At 36.6% G+C, this 23,144-nt stretch overlaps 2 protein-coding genes across 5 annotated transcripts; one reads left to right on the forward strand and one right to left on the reverse strand.

The window, feature by feature from the left end:
- Nucleotides 1-18,116, reverse strand: LOC306996176 (tRNA (32-2'-O)-methyltransferase regulator THADA). Of its 4 annotated transcripts, XM_079608418.1 has the most exons (32): nucleotides 17,899-18,090; nucleotides 16,948-17,128; nucleotides 16,757-16,843; nucleotides 16,644-16,671; nucleotides 16,402-16,550; nucleotides 16,186-16,308; nucleotides 15,973-16,093; nucleotides 14,834-14,976; nucleotides 14,666-14,750; nucleotides 14,440-14,567; nucleotides 13,960-14,157; nucleotides 13,383-13,494; nucleotides 12,777-13,208; nucleotides 11,679-11,831; nucleotides 11,340-11,449; nucleotides 10,598-10,758; nucleotides 10,002-10,135; nucleotides 9,719-9,877; nucleotides 9,468-9,625; nucleotides 8,662-8,796; nucleotides 8,447-8,551; nucleotides 8,062-8,262; nucleotides 6,525-6,675; nucleotides 6,189-6,426; nucleotides 5,755-5,994; nucleotides 5,396-5,597; nucleotides 5,133-5,321; nucleotides 3,695-3,942; nucleotides 2,346-2,516; nucleotides 1,884-2,150; nucleotides 1,032-1,234; nucleotides 1-802 (listed from the first exon to the last, which is right to left on the reverse strand). In XM_079608418.1, exons 1-32 carry the CDS (start codon nucleotides 18,027-18,029, stop codon nucleotides 564-566), a joined length of 5,382 nt encoding a protein of 1,793 aa, XP_079464544.1. In that variant the 5' UTR covers nucleotides 18,030-18,090; the 3' UTR covers nucleotides 1-563. The 4 variants fall into 4 exon arrangements, 3 of the variants coding, with proteins under 3 accessions (XP_079464544.1, XP_079464543.1, XP_079464542.1); XM_079608417.1 differs by having other exon boundaries at nucleotides 5,396-5,594; nucleotides 12,777-13,494; nucleotides 17,899-18,116; XM_079608416.1 differs by having other exon boundaries at nucleotides 12,777-13,494; nucleotides 17,899-18,116.
- Nucleotides 18,051-21,138, forward strand: LOC306996177 (retinol dehydrogenase 14). Its single transcript, XM_079608419.1, has 4 exons — nucleotides 18,051-18,376; nucleotides 18,652-18,894; nucleotides 19,562-19,864; nucleotides 20,039-21,138. The coding sequence occupies exons 1-4, from the start codon at nucleotides 18,256-18,258 to the stop codon at nucleotides 20,296-20,298; spliced, it is 927 nt and encodes a 308-aa protein (XP_079464545.1). The 5' UTR covers nucleotides 18,051-18,255; the 3' UTR covers nucleotides 20,299-21,138.
- The last annotated feature ends 2,006 nt before the right edge of the window (nucleotides 21,139-23,144 follow it).

The raw sequence follows: 23,144 nt of genomic DNA on the forward strand, positions 1-23,144 counted from the left end.
AATAATTAAATCTTTATTTATTAAATATATAAAACACATCAATACACAAGCATAAATCACAGTTGATCAAGAATGGTTCAAAATAGAGATTTGCCTAAATATATATATATACCATCCTCAGGGTGTTATGTGGTTGCAGTCAAACACATGCACGTGAACATGCATCCACATTCACAGAGACAAACACATGCTCGCTGATTCTTTGTGGCGCTGCTGTCTGTCCCCACTAGCAGTGTGCTCCATTTCAGAAATCACCAGCCATCCAGAAACAATGGCGTCTTTCAGCCGTTTCAGATTTAGACGTGCTACACTTACAGAGCTACTGTCATCGAGAATTATCTGGAGTTGGTGTTTCATTTTGGCTGGTAAAGTAGTCAAGCAAAGGTTTCCTTTATTGTCTCTCTTGTATTACACAACAAAGGACTGTTATTCTTTTGAATAGCTGGCACTCAACATGGCGATGAAGAGCCAGCTTTTCCAGATCAATAATGATTACTCTGTTTTTTTGTGTGCTTTGTGCCTGTAACTGCAATAATGCAACCCTGATCTGTGAAGGCACTAGATTAATCTGTCCTTAGTGAATCAATGAAGACCTGAGGAAGGAAGACTCCATTTAGGACAAACCGTCTCTGAATATCCTGCAGGTCGGTAGATAAACTCAAAGGGTCAAGTAGGGGTCGTGTGGAATCACACTTCTTGAGCAGCTGGAGTAGTACAATCGCCCTACTGAACAGGCCATAAAGAGCGCCATGGAAACGGGGATCTATTAGCAAACTCAGCCAATCAGGATTCAGGACATTCCCTAGACAACAAATGAGAGACATAATGACATAATTAACGTGCGTAAACGCACAACAACGACTACATACAAACCGTAAATAAATATAACAGATCAGATCAAATCAAATCAATTGTAATTACAAGGTTTTGGATTCAATTATAAAAGAGCATCGGTAAGTTAAATATTGATAATTAATGGAAGAACAAGGAAAATAAACAATCATTAAAGAGATCTGGTAAATCTTACATACCTAATTGAAGTTGCATACAAATTGTGAGATTCTCGTTGACAATGTCTGCAGTGTTTCGAGCCCAGTGCTCAAGGTTCTTGGTGAGAGTGGAGGATTCTGGGTAATGTTTAACTAGATGCAATAGGTACGGCAACAGGCACTCTGAGATCACAGATGGCTCTGCATACACATTTGCTTCATCGCGCTCATACAGACTGCGGCATCTGACCAACAGAAAACACAAAAATAATGAGAAGGGAAAAATAATGACAGAGGAAAACAGGAAGTTTCTATGCGTCTCCTTTAAGTTTTTTTTTGTTGTTGTTCAAAGAAGCACCTTGGGCTCAACAAGGCTGCATTTATTTGATCACAAATACAGTAATGTTATGATTTTTTTTCTATTTTAATACATTTTAAAATGTTGTTTATTCCTGTGATGCAAAGCTGAATTTTCAGTAGTCATTACTCCAGTCTTCAGTGTCACATGACCCTCCAGAAATCAATCTAATATGATGGTTTGGTGCTCAAGAAACATTTATTATTATTATCAATATTAAAAGAGTTGTGCTACGTAATATTTTTGTGGAAACCGTGATACTTTGATGATATTAGTTTATTGATGGAATTGAAATGTTAACTTGTAGTAATGAAAAAATCTTTACTGTCACTTTTGATCAATTAGATGCATCCTTGCTGAATAAAAGTATTAATTTCTGTCAAAAGGTGGTAGTGTATATTTAATAAACGCTCTCAAACTGAATGTTGTCTGAAAACAAGAAATAAAACAATGGTGATAGTAAAAAAAAAAAAAAAAATATACACAAATAGCAATAATGACTGGCCAAAATAATTTCTGTATGTGGATTGACATACTGTGTCTCTTTGGTCTCCTTCAGCAAAACATTCAGATCACAGTCAGGTAAGTGGCACACTAAGGCCTCCAAAGCACCACTTGAATCCCAGAATTCCTCCAAGAGCAGGTCCAGCAGTGAGCGCAGAGCCTGGTTCACCTGCATGTAGAAGCATCTCCCGGGAGCTTCGGGCCGTCGAGAACAGCAGAGCAGAGAGGCGAAGACGGCTGCCTTTGCTCTTACCTGTGGACTCTCATCCTGAAGCAGGTAGATACCTGTGCTGATCAAGCTTCAAAATACAAAGGGATGACAATTTCAGATAATAAACAGCAAACATATCGAAAACCAAATCCTCGTCTGTTTTGAGTGTTAAATGAAGCTTAGCAGATGCACAAAACTGAGTTTCAATGAATCTGCTAATCTATGTCAATCTTACTTGCTCCCCAAACTGGATGAGTTATCAAAGCACACATCTTTGTTATACCTGGTACTGAGCTCCGTGAGCATGAGGCTGTCCGTCAGGCTCCTGGTCACCACGGAGACGCCACACAGACACAGGGCCTGAGCACAGGATATTCTGAGGGCCTCAGGAGCTTCAGGACATCTGTGCTTCTCTAATAAATTACACCAGCGCAGGAGCAAAGACAAGTCCACACTGAGAGAGAATGAGAGGGAGAGAGAGAGAGAGAGAGAGAGAGAGAGAGTGAAGGGCAGGCAAATAAAGTAAAGAGTGTGAGCTCCAGGAAATCCATGAGCCATCTGTACAGTCCCTTATGGCTTTCTCAGAAACATAAAAAGTCATCATAAAATAGAACACACGACTTTATCTATTAGACAGTTGTCTATATCCCTTCTGAAACAATGTCAGCACCCACTTTTGAAGTTCATGAAGCATCACAACATACACTACCGTTCAAAAGTTTGAGAGAGTAAGATTTCTTTTTACAGAAATTAATACTTTTATTCAGCAAGGATGCATTAAAATGACAGTAAAGACTTTAACATTGTTACAAAAGATTTCTATTTTTTTTTTAAATGCTGTTCCTCTGAACTTTCTATTCGCCAAAAAATCCAGAATTTTTTTAAATCAAAGTTTCCACAAAAATATAAAGTTACACTGCACATCTGTTTTCAACTGTATTAATAATAAGAAATGTTTCTTGAGCACCAAATCAGCACATTAGAATGATTTCTGAAGGATCATGTGACATCGTGGATCATTTATCAGCACAGAAATAAATTGTTTTAAAATATATTAAAATAGAACACAACATCTTAAATTGTAATAATATTTCATAATATTACTGTTTGTACTGTATATTGTAATTAAATAAATGCAGTCTTGGTATAAATAAGCAACTCAAAAACACTGAAAAATATTACTGACCTCAAACTTTTGAAGGGTAGTGTATACAAATGGTAAGGCTTCTTTTTCTAACTATAAAATATTGTTATTTGCTATTCTTGCTTTAAAATTTATTAACACCCATTACTGTGTTAACTACAGACAGGACTTAAGAAAGATTACATTATGCTAGGCGACTCTTGGGTAATGTTTAAATAGCATTTTTTCTATTAGTCAACATTATTTCCCCTGCCAAACAAAAAAGTAGTTTCAGAAGCAAAGCAAGTTCTTACATTTTGATGAAAGATTACAAAGATAAAACAATTTTCTTTAGAATAACATCACACATCATATCACACACACTAAGTAAGTAAATTTGATCAATTTTGATGTAATGTTGACTTCGACAACAGAAACTAAAAAGGCAAACACATCGAGAATATCTAATAGCATCAAACTAAACATATTAATGCATGACGTGTGTGTACCTCTGGGAGAGGAGCAGGCTGACTGCACACAGAGCTGTGGAGATCAGCACAGGTCCTCCTCTATCTGACTCCAGGTCAGTAAACAGAACCTCCACACACTCCTGCAGCCATATCTCCTCAAGCTTTGGAGGACTGGGACGGGGCAGGGCAAAACTTTCTTTATCTGGGTCCATAACCTCAACGAACGCAGTCAAGAATGCTCCCCTGTACTCCACGTTCTGGTCCAACAGCGCCTTCTTCAGGTTGGCCTGCAGGTGATGGACACTGTTATACAAAAACACACCTATCGACTATTCTTGCAATCATGATATTTTCTTTTCTTTCGTATGAAGGGATTTAAAGGCATTAAAAGATTGTGGTATATTTCATCTCATGACATGTAGAGCAGCTCCATTGACCTCACATGAGGGCTGGGCGGAAATCCTGGCCAAGTCCAAACCCAAGTCTGTTTTTAAAGATTACTGAATACAATGACTAATACGCCCTCTTCACACAAGAAAGTGAACAGTCCAATAAGATCTACAGCTTGATTTAAGGGCAGTGTTTTAAACAGCTCTTGATTGTTTTAATTTCCTTCAGTTGTATCTAGCTGACATTTGGGACTGGCTACCAGCCAATGATAGAAAGTAACACTTTAGCAGAAGGTTCAGGGAAAAACCTATTTAAATCATATTAACAAATAAATACAACTGACCTGTATGGTACTACAGCCAATGCAACAAAACAACCCAAACTTACCAAAAGCAGGCAACATAGAATAAGTCAAATGACTTTCATAAACAGTCAGGGCACAAATCATTTGAACAGATTGCAGGGGATTTTTTTAGGCGTTTCTGAAAGGTTTTTAATTTGACATTTTAAATAGCGCAGATGACATGATGCAGTGGCCAAAGTGGTCAGTCCACCTAATTTTATGTCGCCATATCAATATATTTTAAAGTGTAATTTTTTCCTATGATGGCAAAGCTGAATTTTCAGCATCATTATTCCAGTCTTCAGGCACATGATCCTTCAGAAATCATTCTAATATTTGGTGCTCAAGAAACATTTCTTATTATTATCAATGTTGAAAACAGTTGTGCTGCTTAATATTTTTGTGGAAACCGTGACAGATTTTTTCAGGAACTTTCATGAATAGAAAGTTCAAAATAACAGAATTGATTGAAATGGGAATCTTTTATATGTCTTTACGGTCACTTTTATAAATTTAATAGGTCCTTGCGGAGTTCATTTCCTTTAAAAAAAGCATACAGACCTCAAACTTTTGAACAGTAGTGTAAATGCAATTAATTCTCACATGATAAAAAGGTGAAATTTGATCTCAGTGTTATTATTTTATCTTTACATAAAAGTGTCATTCTACAATAATAACATCAAAATCAGCTGAGCATATAGAGAGGCAGTGCAGTAGTAAAAGTGAAGTGCTAGTAATACTAACCTGCAGTGCTCTCTCAATAACCTGCTGTAGGTCTGTTCCTCTCCAGCCACGCCCCTCAAAAGCAGACTTGACCAATGAGAGCCTTACTACTGCGTTGCCATTGGCCAGACTCTGCCACGCCTGACACGCCCACTCAGGATCCCCACACAGGAAATTCACTGCACTTTGGTGGAATGTAGCAGAGCCAACCTAAAAACAACACGTTACATTCACAATCAACACTACATTTCACTTGCTGTGTCGAACAGGACCTGAAGGAGCACCTCTAGTATGTTTGGAGTCCTGTGGATCTCTTGCAGTAGTTGAGAGGACAGCTGAGTGAGGAAAGCACCAGAGCAGTGACCTCTCATCAGCCTCACTATATCCACATATGCCAGCCGCACCAGCGGGCACCGTTGCCTTGAAGATGCCAACCACAGTCTGGACTCAAACCTTCCCACTACCTCACTGAGAGATGACTGACTGCTAAACAAACAAAAAGACTCAGATTAATCACCGATTATGATTACTTGTGTTTTTTAACATTTGTGTGAAGATTTTTGTGCATTCAGTGAGACAAACTTTCACAAATATTCCGCTTATGGTGGCGTTTCCTTCATCAGATACACTCCTTTACTCTTACATGTTTGTTTTCAGTGCTCTGGACAGTACGGCTTCTATCTGTAGGAGTTGACCATGCACTCTGTTGTGACAGCACAAAACGTCTTGTGATTCCGGGAGCTTTTCAACCAACTGGAGGACAGTTGCCAGATATTCACTTAGCGGAACCATAGCAACTAGGGCTCTTGATGACATCACTCGTACACCATAGACTGGGCTGGCGGCTAGGAGGAACAGCGGAGGCAGGAATTCTGACAGAGCCCTGAGGAAAACACAAAGACACCAAACAAATTAGAAAAACAACGAGTGGATATGAATGACTACTCAGAGGAAAAGGCATTTGCCAGATTTGAATATCCAAACTTTTGGGAAATGGAATAAATCATATAAAAATCTTTAATATAATATAATGTATTTGGGTGTACGGATTGTTTGCATGACTGTGCAACATCGTACCGTGTCTGTTCTTCAGCACCAGGCTGTAGTTTGGCAAGCAGAGTGAGCACAGGGTAGAGGGAAGGATGTAGGAGAAGAGTGGAATCATGCAGGTCTTTAGCTGCACTTTCCAGCGCCCCCTGGAGGAAGGGCTGTAGGGCTGGGTAGAGGTTAAAGAAGGAAGGAGAAGACATGCCGGAATGAGTGGAGCCCTCTCCACCAGCTGGCTGTTGACCTAACATTCTGGTGCAGAGAGAACCTATGACAAGTCAAAAGTGAAGATGAGGTCAAAGATCGACATGTGACAACTTCGCAATGGTTGAAATAAGAACGATAGTGAGTGCGATTGGCTCGTACTGTAGAGCTGCAGGGCTGCGTTCCTCATGGCCCAGCATGGCGAGCTGAGGAGTGTGAGCGACAGAATGGCCACCACAGGGGTGTACTGTAGAACAGCTACACCCAGACTGGAGCCCTTCACCAGCGCTTGAAGGGTGTGAACGGCACACACCTGTGAAAGAAGCATATTTTAAGGACACTATTTCTTTAACATGTTTGATCCAAAATAATTTTAGATATACACTACCATTTAAAAGTTTGGTATCATGTTTTAAAAAAAAGAAATTTTACTTTTATAAAAGGAAAGATACATTAAATGGATCAAAAAGTGACAGTAAATATTTTTACATTTTTATGGCTCGACAATAAGGACGTGATTATAAATAAAGCGTGATCGATGCTTGGGACAGTTGACAGACGTGTCGGGCCAGTGCTGCCTGCATCATCACGAAAGTTTATCAATTGCACGTGTTTCTAAGCCTTGCCAGTTTAAATATTCGAGCGCAAGAAGATGCGAAAAAAAACTCAATTCGGTACTCGTGCGATTTGTGAGCTTTGCCCACACAAAGCACACGCCCAGTAAGCCACATCTCAGACAACGCACGAATACGGATTGGAGTTCTCTTTCATGTTTTCTTGCACTTGAATGGACAAATTCATCCAAAATTATGTCAAAATACCCGTATTGCAGTTATGTCTTAAGTGAACGTAAACAGTTGAGAAATAAATGCATATGTAACACTGTATCCGATCCGGGTATTGTGTCTTAAAGTGGCAGCAGCCTAATAAACCTGCTTCGGTCTGTTTTTAACATTAATCAAACAACAAAGGGGGAAAAAAATCACTCACTGCTCTTGACTGAATACATTTTGTAACTTCAATAAGAATTAATATACATTTATTTTTAATTTTATTTTAAATTTGATTTCATTATTCAGGCTCTGTACCTGAAACCTACCGTTAGACCAGCCAAAAAATCCTGAAAAGCACCATTTATTTAATTTGTATGTTTGTTCTCTTGTAGTTATTTGTGCTATTGCTATTATTTGTTCTTATTTTATTACCGACTGTTTACTTGTCAATAATACTAGAAATGTATATTAGTGAGGCAAGTAGTTTTATTTTGTGGTATCAAAATTGGAATCAAGAATTGTGAAATTTCACAGGTATCTGAAATTTGGTGTCATAACATTTTGTCATTAAGGTTGCATGGGTCAAACACAATGAAAACAATACATATTTTAATTTATTCATTTATTATTTGTGGTGAGGTCAGTGAATTTTTTTTGTCAAGGCAAGTAAATTTTGGTATATTTAGTATTGAGCCCTGGTAATGTCATCCGAAAATTCATCTTTGACATCACAGGAATAGATTACATTTTAAAATATATATTCAAATAGAAAACAGTTCCTTTAAATTGTAATTTTCTGTATATTTTTGATCAAATAAATGAAGCCTTGGTGAGCATAAGAGACTTTTGAAAACATAAAAAAAAAATCAAACCATCGCCAAGCTTTTGAACTGTAGTGTATTTAATGGGTAGATCACTGACTGTACCTGTGGTAGATCAAGGGTTTGGTCCCAGTCCTCGGGCAGAGGTGCTTTGGCTGTGTTCAGAAGGGTGTTAATGGTGTAGGCCAAAAGAGGGCGAGATTTGCTAGAGTCCTCAGCAGCTAAGACACCCAAAATCAGCATGGGTAAACCGGCAGCACGCCGTGTCACTGACGTACTACGGGGCGACTGGAGAACAGAAAGGCCCTAGAGGAAGAGAGAGAGAAAGAGACTTTTGTTTCTTTGACTTTTGCGTCCTTTTGGTCTACCTTTGATAAAGTAAAATCAAGTAAAATCAAATATTTCATGGTTACTTGAATAAATACAAGTGTGCAATACTTTGACATTTGCGTACTTTGGTCTACCTCTAATAAAAAAAAATCTATTCTACCTGTTGTAATATGAGGGGAGGGATCTCCTTGATCTCTGGATCAGAGCTGCATAAGAGAGCCCTGCAGAATTTAGTGAAGCCAATACAGCAGCCCTCTACTGCCCCCTAGTGGAAGACGAGAGCAAAAGACGGAACAAGATCACAAACACACATGACATTAGTGTGAAACAAAGTGTAGAAAAAATATGCATTCTTTATGCATGAATTGTGCTTACCCAGTGTCTACATTTCAGAATGATGTCTTTAAACACTTTGGAAGCCATTCTGAGTTCCCCCTCAGTCAATGCCAGTTCTTTACAGTGGAGTGACAGGATTCTCTCCACCAGGGAGCCCAGAAAAATACCAATTTCCTACCAGGAAAGTAGAGGATCACACATTATATCTTAGTTACACATAATAATAATCTTTGTAAGCCACAGCTCAAAAATAAAATAAAAAATAAAAATGTAATGGTTACTTAAATAAATAGGCAGTACATGCAACGTGTTATTTTAGTATCATTGAGAAACTATTAAATCATAGTTTTTATTAATTTTAGTTTCATTTTTTTTAGTAGATGAAGTTAAAATAAATGTAAAGGGGAAATTTCTAGGCAAAGCTTAAATAGAATAAGAATAATTTTGTTTAAATATGTATATTTTTTAATTTCAGTTAACATTCATTTTATTTCAAGTAACATGCAAGTGATTTTTTAATGTTTTTAGTTATTATAATAACCCTGACACACAATACTTTAACTTTTGTGTAAGTTGGGTCTATCTCTAATAAAATATTATAAAATAATATATATATATATATATATTTTTTTTCATGGCTACTTTTGCTTCCTGTCTACCTACAATAAAATAAAATAATATAATATAAAAAATTTAATGTTTACTTACATTAATAAAAAGGGACAATACTTTTCTTCCTTTTGGTCTATCTTTAATAATATAATATGAAATAAAGAAATTTATGAAATAATGAAATTAAAAAGTCTGACGTTCTGTTATTCTTGTAGATGATCGAGCAGTTTTACCTTCAAGGAGACCCAGCAGCAGGTCAGCACCAGACTATGTTCCTCAGAGAGCAACACATTCTCCTCTCCATCCTCATCAAGTCCCGCCCCCTCAACCCCACCCTGACCAATTAGAGAACTGATTGCATTCCCCATGTCACAGAACGATGGAAGCACATCTGTGACAAAACAAGTGTCCTCTGATGATAAAATCTCTTCAGGGATATTGTTTCATAATAACTTGATAGATCACATCTGCAGTTTCAGCATACCTTTCTCCTCAGTGTCCTGGTCTCCATACAGCACACCTAGCAGCAGTAGAGTGAGCTTTTCTAGTAAAGAAACAATGTCTCCTGCAATGCTGTGGGTTATTGACTCTGCTAGGACCCCTGGCACCTCCAGCAAGCCCCTCTGAAGAGCGCTTACAATGCCTGAAGAGATAAAATACACTGTGGATTATTCTTATTTTACCATATATTTTAGATATATTAGTAATGAAACTTCTGCTTAGTGGTGATCAGATCTCTAAGTCCAGCTGGTTTTATTTGCTTCTACCGTGAATAGGTGTCGTGCGAGCTGCAAGCAACATGTCATTCCTGGCAGTGAGGTAATGGTGCTGCAGTTTGGTCAGAAGGAACGAGATCAGTTTAACTGACTGTTTCTCCCCCTGTTCAAATGCTCTATCCACCCTGTGATGCAGAAATGCACAGACACAAAAATATAATAAATATTCAATAAATATATGTTTTTCGGTGATCCCTGGGAAAACAAGATTAACCCAATAATAAAATATAATTAAGAGCAAAAAACAATAAAAATATTAAGAAGCACAACTGCTTTCAACTGTGATAATAATAAGAAATGTTCAAATCAGCCTATCAGAATTATTTCTGAAGGATCATGTGACACTGAAGACTGGAGTAGTACCGGTAATGATGCTGGAAATTCAGCTTTGCCATCACAGGAATAAATTACATTTTAAAATGTATTAAAATAGAAAAAAGTTATTTGAAACAGTAATAATATTTCATAATATTGGTGTTTCTACAGTATTTTTTATCAAATAAATGCAGATGGTGAGCATAAGAAACTTTTGAATGGCAGTATCTGTGTATGCTCTCATAAACAGATACCGAGAGATGTCTGCTCACTTCTGCAGTAGCAGTTTGATCATCAGTGCCCCCATCTGGGCCTCCTGGACCCGCGGGCTCTGGAGCAGCCGTTCTGCCCGGCTAAACAGCACAGCTGTGACATCATCAGGGAGAGATGGGGGGAAAAATCGGAGAAGTAGCTCTGCAGACAGCTCTCGGATCTACAGTACAGGGACAACATGTCAGGCAACTACATCATATTACAGAACAACTGGGGCAAGGGTTTCAACTGTGCATAGACTACCATTCAAAAAGTTTGGGGTTGTTAAGATTTTTTTATGAAGTCTCTTATGTTTACCAAGGTTGCATTTTATGTTTAAAAATACTGTAAAACTGTAATATTGTGAAAAATTACAATTTACAAAATTAAATAACTAATTTTTTTATAATATATTTTAAAATGTAATGTATTCCTGCGAAGACAAAGCTGAATTTACAGCAGCCATAATTCTAGTCTTCAGTGTCACATTTTCCTTCAGAAATCATACTAATATGATAATTTGATGGTCAAATTGTTATTATTATCAATGTTGAAAACAGTTGAAAACAATATTTTTGTGATTTTCTTTTCAGGATTCTTTGATGAATAGAAAGGATTTATGTGAAATAGAAAGTTTGTGTTACATTGCAAGTATCTTTAACTGTCACTTTTGATCAGTTTAATGCACCCTACTGAAAAAAGGTATTCATTTCTATGACCCCAGACTTTTGAATGGTAGTGTATATATTAATTTAGTTTTACCTCATTGGTTGAATCCTCCAAACATCCAATCAGGACCAGCAGGTTTGACTTTGAGAAGAAATCCCACTTTCCCCTTACTTTAGCCCAGTTTATAAGAGTAGACATATTGGCTGAAAGAAGAGGGGGAAAAAAAGAAAAAGACATCCATCCCTCATATCATATAATTTCATTATATTTAGCAATGAACATGAAATATCGATTTGAAGTTAGTGATCAATAATAGGTAAAATATCAAGAATTCCACAAAATGTATTCAAAGGCACTTCAAAAACCTGAAACATATTATTACCAAAAACACGATATTACCACAGAAAGTTTTTGTAAGTGTTGTTTTATTACCAGGCGGTTGTCCTTTCTTTCTGTCTGGACTCCAGGTGTCTGTGCATGTTTCCAGCACTGCAGACATCAGGAGCAAAACAGTCTTCTTCCTCTGGTAGCTGCTGTCAGGAGTCAAATAGACCAATGACAACTGGGAGAGCCAGTCAACAAACTCTTGAGGGAAAACACACAAAAATCCACACAATTTCACTTCTGTTCTATTGATTAAAAGTGCACTACATGTTATTTCTAATACCTTTATACCTAAACAAAAGGGATGATACTTCTGACAAATGTTTAAAATTTTATTTATTCTATGGGGGACCCTACACATGTGGTGGCGGCCATTTTGAGATCAGACTGAATACAACCCCCCCTGAAAGGGGTTGACATGAGAAATGCTAATTTTCTTGATCTTTTGACATATACCGGTATCAGTTATTTGTACCATTAAAATATCCTAAGAGTTTATAATGCTCCACATTATAAACAGCATTTATTTAACCAAACTCCAAAAATTGTTTGTTTGGATATTGTAGGATCTGTGACATCACATGGGCAAAAACATTTGCATATGAATGCCTCTAGAGCAAGACATTGATGAATAGTTTCATCTCACCAAAAGCCCCGCCACTTAACAGCTGACACCACTTAAACGGATCATTTCAGGAGAGGGTCAGAATGAGGGTTGAAAATAATCAGTTTTCTGCATATACATTTGCTTTTTGTGCAAAAAGCCTTATTAATATTATAAGGCAACCTCAAGGGGCCTATTAAAATATGCCATGAGTCATGACCCCTTTAAATATCAGTAACCCTCCTATTATCTGACACTTTGGTTTATCATTAATCATGGGTGAAGAATACACCTACGAACTTCTACAACGGCACAGGAAATGTTCATCCACACCAATAGGTGACAGTATGAGGTCAAAGACCGTCATCATTTTGGTTATTTAGGAAGACACGTGAGAGGCAGTAATACATAAATAAAAAAATCTACCTATAAAATAATGTTGAAATCAAATATAAAAATATACAACATCATATATGTCTCTTTATAAATGTTAAAAATAGAAGAACAGAAAAACATAAAATTTTAATAAAAAAAATTCTCACCAACTCCTTCTTTAAGCTTCGCATCCTCTTCCTCTGTGAGCCCTTTTTTACTAGTATGACCCTTAACGCTTGCCATGCAACTGTCTCTTATTCTCACCAAGAATTTCCTCAGTGCTGCCTGAAGATGCTGACGGAACGGTGACGATTCGCTGTTGAGATTGAGCGGGATGAAGTCTCTCAGAGAGGAATACTCCACTTGTGATGGGGCTTCTTTAGTCTTTGGACTGCAGCAGAGGAGGTTCAGAGCTGCAAGCCGCACACTGTCATCCAGAGAGGAGAGGGCAAGATGGAGAGTGTTGAGAGCATGGGGGCTGTCTGCACCCCAGAGGGAATGTCCACTTGTGACCCGCTGGGCGCTCATGACACAGGCCCATGCGTGAAGGTGACCAGGAGCTGTGGGATCCAGAGCTGACAGCAGACTGTTAAAAGCACCTGGAAACACGCGTAGTGTTGATGGCAGAAGATGGCAAGAGGCATTATTTTGAAGTAGAGATAATTCTGAAGTCAAAGCCTCCAGGATGACTGGCTGCCATCGCGGAGCCCATTGATTGGCTAAGTCTTGGTCGGTGGGCGGGGGTTCTTGGGGTGCATTTAGAAAAAGCTCACGTTTCTGTTCCTGAAGGAGGAATTTGTAGACTTCTGAGGCACATGGAGAAAGGTGATTGTTGGAGAGGCATTTTAGGATGTGAGAGGGAAGGGCTGGATACAGCTCCAGAACCTTTTAAATAGAGAAATTGCATTTCTGTAACATTTATTTACATTTTATACTGAACTGAGGCTAATAATACTCAGGAAGATAAAAAAGCTTATTTTCCAAAACATGTAGTATTTACCTAAAAAAATAATTTCTTATACAAAATATATTTATTACAATTTCTATATAATCATTTCTAATGTATCCTTTATATAATTTCTTTTATTTAAATCATCCCGGTCATTTTTGACTGTGAACAGTACAAGTGTGACAATTTTTTTCAGGAGCATTTAACTTGTTCGAATCATGTCCAAGTTTTTGTGTGTGTGTGTGTGTGTGTGTGTGTTCACATTGCAAGTGCCAAAACCTTTACCAAGTTTCATTTCGATAAAGGAAAAATTTCTAACAAAACAAAATGTAATTTTTTTGGGGTCAAAAATGATCGAACAGCACCAGAGGGTTAAACAAAAATGTTTAAGTTCTTCTTACCTTATCGGTTCCGGTGTATGGTAAAACTGCTGTAAGTAGTAAATACTTTGCTTTGGATTCCCAAGGCAGTTCTGATATCCTGTTCAGTAACTCCACATAAAGTCTTTTCTCTGTGTTCCCAAAGTGTGAACAATCCTTCTCATATATCTCCATAAGGAGACAGAAAGCACTGCGTGCCACCTCTGCAACACCATCCAACTACAATAAAAAATAATAAAGAAAATACCAGCTGTATGTATGTTTTTCTGTTATGGCTGATTGTATAATTTATTATAGATTAAAAAACATTTTGAAGAAAATATGAGTGTTTCTTGGCCATGCTAAACTGCTAGGGTGTTCTGAGAGGTTTTAACACACGGCCCTAGTAAAAAAAAAGCCCATCTAACTCTATACTTAGTGTTAGTGGTTTGTTCAAACCCATATACCGGTAGCTACCTTAAAACAAAGAATGTTCTGTTTCATAGTACAGAAAAGGCTTACCGGGCTCTCTGCATTGCTCCAGATGATTTGTGTAAGATGCTGTTGGAGGTCTGAATCTAAAGGAGCCCCAGTAACATCCCAAACCTCACTGAGACACTCTTTCAGCCTCTTCAGCCAGATAGTAAACACTACAAAACACATATTCATAAAACCAATGACCAATGTCACTGCAGTCATGCACAGACCTAGCAATCTGCAGAATGAAGCATGAAGACAGGGCAGGTACCTTGAAAAACATAGTAATGACAGTCAAGCTTTTCTTCACAAAGTGCTGAGATGAAGGGGAACAACCCATTCAAGAGAAGACAAGTCTGATAAAACAAAAGAAAGTAAGCAATTATACGCTCCACTTCGGATCATTCTTGGTGAAAGCAGTGTGTGTGAGATTTCATACCCCCTGGTTGTCATGGCGACTGACGAGAATGTCATTTCTGCAGCAAGTTAACAACCCCCTGCATACAGCCAGTCTGTCCACTCCGTCTTGGCGTCTGGGACGGCAGTCCACCTGTAGCTCACCTACTGTCAATCTCCACGGTTCTGAGATGCACAAGATTCACATATTATGAGAAATAAATATATTATATATATATATATATATAAACTTTAATGTTAGATGTGATTAATCGATTTTATAGCTCTAATATACATATACAGTACCAATCAAAAGTTTGGAAACATTGCCATTTTTAGAGTTTTTGAAAGAAGTCTCTTATGCTCATCAAGCCTGCATTTATTTGATCAAAAAAAGAAAAAGAAAAAAAGAAACTGTAATATTGTGAAATATTATTACAATTTAAATGAGTGGTTTTCTATTTTAATATGCTTTAAAATTTTAATTATTTCTGTGATGCAAAGCTGAATTTTTATAATATGCTGGTTTATTATCAATGTTGGAAACAGTTGTGCTGCTTGGTATTTTTTAATAACCTGTGATACTTTTTCAGGATTTTTTGATGAATACATAAAAAAAAAAAAAAAGAAATCTTTTGTAACAATATTTTTTTTTTTGAAAGAAATTAATACTTTTATTCAGCAAGGATGTGTTAAATTGATAAAAAGTGATAGTAAAGACTTAAATTGTTAGAAAAGATTTCTGTTTTGAATAAAATATGTTCTTTTTACCTTTTTTTTATCAATAAATCCTGAAAAAAGTATCACAGGTTCCAGAAAATATTAAGCAGCACAACTGTTTCCAACATTTATTTCTGAAAGATCATGTGACACTGAAGACTGGAGTAATGACTGATGGAAATTTGCATCACAGAAATAAATTATATTTTAAAGTATATTAAAATAGAACACCATTATTTTAAATTGAAATAATATTTCACAATATAATTTTTTCTGTACTTTTGATCACATAAATTCATTTCTTTCAAAAACATTAAAAATAGTAATCTTTCTTAAAATGACTATTTTAACAATATTTTTGATAAAATAACACTTTCAAAAACCTTAGATAGCCCGTTTTTTTTAACGGTCTTTTTGCAGAAGATTATATGGCTTTAACTGCAATTAAATAGTATATTTCACCCGTGTCTGTGATTTGCAGCAGACTCCAGGCAGCTGATCGTGCACACTGACTGTCTGACAGCGTGCCGAGCAGCATTGCAACCGCAGTGCCTGCCAACAACCGCGAATCTCTGCTAGAAACCTGAGAGACACCATTAAATGACACAAAATTAGACGACTAGACACAATAACATTCGTTTTTCCAAAAATATAGTTGCAACCGCAAACACAAACCTCTCCTAAGATAATGCTCATCAAGAACTCCAAAACCTCTCTCACACTCTTATTTACACTGTCCTTACTGTAGACCAACAGGGCCACCTGCCTTGGCAGCAGCTGAAACACCTGCAAACAAACCTGAGAACAACACCACAGGTCCTAGATCAACTGTTGTTCCATTAATGCAGTAAAGCTTCAAAAAAGTGGGTGTTACAATAACTAGACTTCCACCTTGACAGTCTGGTAGCACAACGGTCCATTTTTGGCTTCTTCTTCTGACATAACAACAGGAATCAGCTCAGCGACTTTACTAAGCAGGGTGGTGCATTCTGTCTTCAGAACCGCTCGCCCCATAGTGCTGTCCTCCAAGAACATGCAGGCTGTCACGGGACACACACAACTATTACCACACAGCAGATATTATTATATATAAAAAGCTCTTTAAAATTGAAGTGAACTAAAGCACACATTACCTATGTGAAGATCTTTTAATGAAAACACCTGCAAAAAAGGTGTAAACATCAAAATAGAATTAATAATAAATAAATTAATTAAATATTCGTTATATGTATATATTATTTCATACCTGTTTCTGGTGCAAAAAGTTCTGCAGGTATTGTTTGACTTCTTTAAAAACAATGGAGTAGTTTATTTCAGCCAAGACCTGCAGAATCTGTAAAACAGAGTTACGATTACGAAGGTGTTGTTTTAAGGGAAACCAACAAACAGGAATAAAAAAAAAAAAAGATGTCCTCTTAAAGTGAAGGTTGAAATTACTTGGTCTAATTTGCGGCAGGCAGATGAAATGGTCACTGCCTCTAACTGTAAGGCCAATAGTAGCTGAGCAAATTGGTGAAGAGCATCAGACTGTAAGGAATGAAGTGCTTCTTTTGGGATCTTCTGTAGGATCTGTAAAGCCTCCTCCAGTGAGCGCTCTCTGCTTCGTTTGCCTGTACTCCTGCCAATAAAAATACCATCTCTCATCATACAATGTGCAGTGCATTACAATAAAATATGTGTTTCTTCAAATATGGGATTTTTTTTGCATTCATTGTGATTAACGGCATCTAGAACATTCTTGTCTTGCTAATGCTGATTTCATAATAGTGTTGCTTATAATTATATTAGTTGTATTGTCAAATCAAAGCACATGCACAAGCACACACACATATATATATGTATACACAGTGATACATATATTTTCTAATGATATAAATCTTTACAATCCATTTTTATCAATTTAACACATCTTTGCTGAATAAAAGTATTAATTTCTTTAAAAAAAAAAAACCATATACTGACCCCAAACTTTTGAACGGTAGTGTATTATTGTTCAGTAATATTTCACAACATTGTTATTTTTTTCTATATTTTAGATCAAATAAATGCAGGCTTGGTAAGCATAATAGACTTTAAATGTTTTAATGTTTCCAAACATTTGACTGGTACTGTACGTGTGTATGCATGTATGTATGTGTGTGTACAGTATATATAAAATCTCAAAATAATCTATAAATGTCTACATAATATATGACAAAATTACAGCTTGGAATGAATTTAGTAAATTAGTAACGTTACATTGAACTTCAAAGCAGATCCAGAGCCACTCATTCCAAATGAAGTTAAATTAAATTTACTTTATCAAATCAAATAAAAACAAAACAGCATGAAACAGTGCTTATTAATTATTAAACGTAATGTATCATCACTCTAACAATAGCTCCTTACCTGGCATTTTCTGTGAGCTTTTGCAAGAAAACCCTTAGCGTGTCTTTGACATCAGATGATATTTGATCCTCTAAAACGATAGATTTCATCACCGCATCAGCTTGCCCCAAAGAAAGGTTTATAATAGTCATAGTTGCGAGTGTCAGACTTGTCAACTCAAAACGGTTTGCACAGCTCCATGTGTAAACTCAATCTCATTCTACAGTGAGTTACAGGGTCATCCACATGATTAGCGCACGCTTGCGCCCCCTACCCTCACGACTGTATGATAAATCTAACGTGCGTACTGCGTAGCTAATGGCTACACTATCAGACTGTGAACACAGTTTCTGATTATGCTGGTTTAGCTAAAACAGAATGTATCTGTTATATACTATAATATCCGCACTTTTGTGCTTTTTGATATTGAAATGGATTAAACGGAGAAGGTACTACATGGATGTGAAGAGGTTAGATGGAAAAACGGTTCTTATAACAGGTGAGTACTTTTGTCTTCATATCATCTCTTAGTGTAACGTGATTGACAGTAACTTAAGTGAATTCATTTTGATATAGGTCATACAACACGTGATATTTATTATATGCCTTCTTTCCTTTGCATATTAAAATCCAAACCTTCATGTAAAGCTAAATCACATTGGTTATGATATGAATCATGTGTCACTCTGTGTTATTCTGTAATCTGGATTGTCCTGTATGGGAAGGCCATTCATTCCTATTATGAATGAGAGGTTTGAGACTTGTATGTTTCAGGTGGAAACTGCGGTATTGGGAAGGAGACTGCTGTGGCACTGGCTTTACGAGGTGCTCGTGTGATCATCGCCTGCAGGGATGAGGAGAAAGCGAGAAAGGCCGTGCGAGAAATCAAAGGCAGAAGCCACAATATGAATGTGCTATTTATGGAGGTCGACCTGGCCAACATGAGGTCCATACGAGAGTTCTGCAAAACCTTCCTACTAAAGGAGAAGCGGCTGGATATTTTGATCAATAATGCAGGTGATGATTGATGATATATTATATATACCGTATACAGTACTGTGCAAAAGTCTAGGCACATTAGTATTTTCACCCCAAATAAATGGTTTTAAGCCAGTTATTTATATATTTTGTTGTAGTGTGTCAGTAGAAAATATCAGTTTACATTTCCAAACATTCCTTTTGCCTTTAATAATCCATTAAGATTTAGAAACGATCTCACCATCATCGAGTCCATCTGGGATTACATGAAGAAACAGAAAACAACTAAGACTAAATCCTGAAGAACTGTGTCAACATCTCCAAGACACCTGAAGAAACATCTGCATACAAAAAAAATCTCACTTTTCTATTTTCACATTTAGTGAATTTCACATTTTCTACTGAAATACTAAAGCAAAATATATAATAATAGGCTTAAAACCATTTGTTGGGGGGTGAAAATACTAACGTGCCTAAGACTTTTGCACAGTACTATATATATACATGTTCACGGTATAAATTAAGTCTTTCTTTATGCACAAAAAAAATATATAACTGTCCCTCGCACAAAGATGATCATATTTCGGGCTTCTGTGGCATCTAAGTTACGGTTCACATGGTTCGTTTGATCCGGACCAAAATCAAAACACCCTAAAAGTTTGAAAACCCCTGGTCTGAATGGCTCAAAATCGTTATTTCCCCTCAGGTATTCCCAGCGTTCTCGACTGGACCGATGACAACTTCTCCATGTGCTTTGGCGTGAACCACCTGGGCCACTTCTTACTGACGAACCTTCTTCTCCTGCGGCTGAAAGAGAGCTCCCCGAGCAGAGTGATCAATCTCACCTGCTCCAGCTACAAGTACCAGAGGCTGAACTTCCAAGATCTCAACTACAACCTGTTCCCGTTCTTCACTTACTGCCGCAGCAAGCTGGCCAACATTTACTTCACACAGGAGCTGGCTCGCATGACGGAGGGGAAAGGAGTGACTGCGTTTGCCGTTCACCCTGGTGAGATATAAAATATCGATAAAATATAAAGTTTGTCATTTTATAGCTGTGAAAAAGGTTGCTAGAGTGTTCCTGGTGTCCCTGAGTATGAGCAGTTATAATAGTGATCTTTACCTTTAGTTATCGGAACTGATCATTGTGAAGGTCATTGTGTCCTTTCTTTGTCTGTTTCAGGTTACGTTCAGAGTAGCTGGACCTGTCATTACTCGATTCTGTACCGGATCCTTGTGCAGGTGGTGATGTTCATGTTTTTTGTCTCGTGTGAGGCTGGGGCGCAGACGGTGGTGTATTGCGCTGTATCAGACGAGGTGCTCCCGCACAACGGAGGATATTTCACTGACTGCCAGCCGGCTCCTCTGCGAGCCTTCGCTAAAGATTCTGGAGTAGCAAAAAAACTCTGGGAGGCCAGTGAGAGACTAGTTAAACTGGCCTGATTATGATTTATAGATAAGATATAGAATGTCTTTTTGTTGTTGTTTTCATGTTTTATAAGCAGACTGATTCTTATGTTATTTATGGAACACAATGTTGTGAGAATGTGATTTTTTTGACTGGTTTGAGTTTTGACTTTGTGTGTGTGTTTTTACAGCATAATTTATTTGGTTGTGACTGATGTGGTTATGAAACATGCAGTATTGAAAGGACCCTTTTCACATTTCTGGGTTCTCAGAAGCGGAAGTTTTCATAGTTGGGTACACTTTTCGTGGTGAATGGGAGAAAACAGCAGATATCATTTTTGTATTTCCATTTGCTCCAATAGCAAATGTAAAAACCACTAATGTTACATTAATACATTTGGTGGACACTTTAATCCAAAGCAATTTACATTTTATTCATACATTTTATCACATGTCAAACGTAAAAAAAAAAAAAAAACCTGTTCATTTTTCCCCAGGGTAGACCTTTTAATTAAAATATGTTGTTACACAGTTTGAAAATAAAGGTAAAAAAAAGTGATTGAAAACGCATATTTTATTTTGCAATACAGTTTACTTAGGAGTTTACAAATGTCATCCAAAATCTTGAATCTTGGACAGACTGATGCTAACATGCTTGCTGGTATGTTGACTTCTACTTAAGCACAACACATATATCTATGATTTCAAAGATTTTACTTTATCCAGGCCTGGAAATGACAGTTTAAAAACTCCATAATATAGAGTGCAATGTTTAACAGTGGAATTCATGGTGAAAAACAATATGGTTTCAGTTTATATATCTTATCAGTGCTAGTTGCAAAGCTTAATCATTAAACGCCAACTATGCCATAGATTATCAACTATGTTACAGACAAACTATATCCCACTCATACACTGATTAAGTGCTACACTTTAAGTGACTCAAATAATCATTGTTTTTTGGTCATATAGTGATTATTTTAATACTTCTAATAATTGTTTTTTTTAAACCATTACATTTTTTTTTTAATCATAAATCTACTTTAAAGATAATTTTGATAGTTTAGAGAATGTCATGAAAACTCCAGTCCGTGTGGATGTAAATTATACCCTAAAATGTCAAAACCAGCAGTGTAGATATTTAAAATGTAATTTTTTTTTTTTTTATAAAAACATAGTTTACAATGACAGTTACTCAGTTGACAATTTCACCATTTTGCCTCATAATTTCAGTGGCAGGCCTTGATTGGGCAACCAATGTTATTGTCCTTGACAATAGGTCATTGGAGACAAAATAGAAAAAAATAAGGATATTTGCCATAATGCATTTAAATATCTGCTGCAGAAGAAAATCACTTCATATGATGCTGGTCGCATGGTTTTGTGATAACACATTTTTTAGTTTTTAGGTGTTTGGTTAGTAACAGTTGACAGAATTGTTGCAGAAATTAATCAAATGAAATATTTTAATGAAAATTATTTAATAATTTTAATCCTGACTTTAACATTTATTATCCATTATTTTGAACTCAAGACCCACTTCAAAATGCAGACATTGCAAAAGCTTACTTTAAGGGACACAAAGGCAATTTCAAGCAAACTGAAAAAATAGGGTGGATAAAATATTGGTGAGATTATATGCGTACTGAAAATTGTTTACAAAATGTACCCTAAATTATAGCATGACCATATTGTTTCTATATTTATAAAATCTTTCCAAGTGTTTAAGTCGATAGTTTTGGTGTAACTCTAAAAAAAATGGATGGGCACTGTTGCATTTTTTTCTCAGTTTTTCTTATGATGGGGAACCCTTTCAAATATATTGCTTATCAATATTCAAGAAACATACACACGATTCTTCAGTATTTAAATCATCTCATTTATTTATATCTTTTGAACACATTTGCTTAAGTCAGGGAATACACAGAGCATGTTTGAGAACAGCAATAACAAGAGTAAGAATCATCAGAAATCAAAGAGAACATTATCTTATACAGAAAAAATAAACTAACAGAGGGTTACTGTGAGAAAACTCAACTTCAGAGAAACTATCCGGTACTGTTTCCGATCAGAGAAATGACGTGACGGGTGGAATGGAAACAGTCCTGTGCTTAAAGACGGACAGGGCTGTTGGTGCAGGTGGAAATGCTCTGGATCTCTGTTATCTACTGAGCTGTAATTGTTAAGTTAGTCGTAAAAGACTGATAAAAGCCAGAAACAATTGGCCATTCAGGTTTGGTGAGCATCCGCAAAGCACAGGCAGAAGAACGGTCACTGCCGATACAAATTTAGCTTAAAGTGATTTTGAAAAACTCATGCATATTTAGCTAACATTGCAAGTGCTTCTCTGAAGTCAAGCAGTCTCATACTAATGAGTAATCTTATAGTCGTTAATATAAATATCAGTCACCCTGCATTGACAACAATTAATACAAAAGCATGCCGTAGAAATATCACCATTTCCATAATCTTAATATCATCGACATTTCGTAGCTATAGTATTCGTCATTTACACTGCCATTGTCAGCATCATTTTGGGACAAAAATATTATATATATATATATATATATATATATATATATATATATATATGCACTTAACAAAGCTGGTAAAACAGATAAGAGAAAGGTTTAGGTAAACCAGCATTCAATAGAAAAATGAAATCAAAAAGAGAAATAACACCAAACCTAGTGTTCAAGTGACTATCATGCAAAGAAATTCCAGCTGAAATGCAAGTAAACTGCAGTTTCAATACTGTGTGTCCTGTTTTAATGGTGATGTGCACTTTCACTCGTCAACATGTTTATTTTCATTGCTAAACACACAGAGAACAGTAGACTTTTTACATGCTGTTTTATTTTTTGTCATTTTGTCTTTTTTTT

The sequence above is a fragment of the Phoxinus phoxinus genome, assembly GCF_949152265.1.
Source record: "Phoxinus phoxinus genome assembly, chromosome: 3".
Classification (NCBI taxonomy): Eukaryota; Metazoa; Chordata; class Actinopteri; order Cypriniformes; family Leuciscidae; genus Phoxinus; species Phoxinus phoxinus.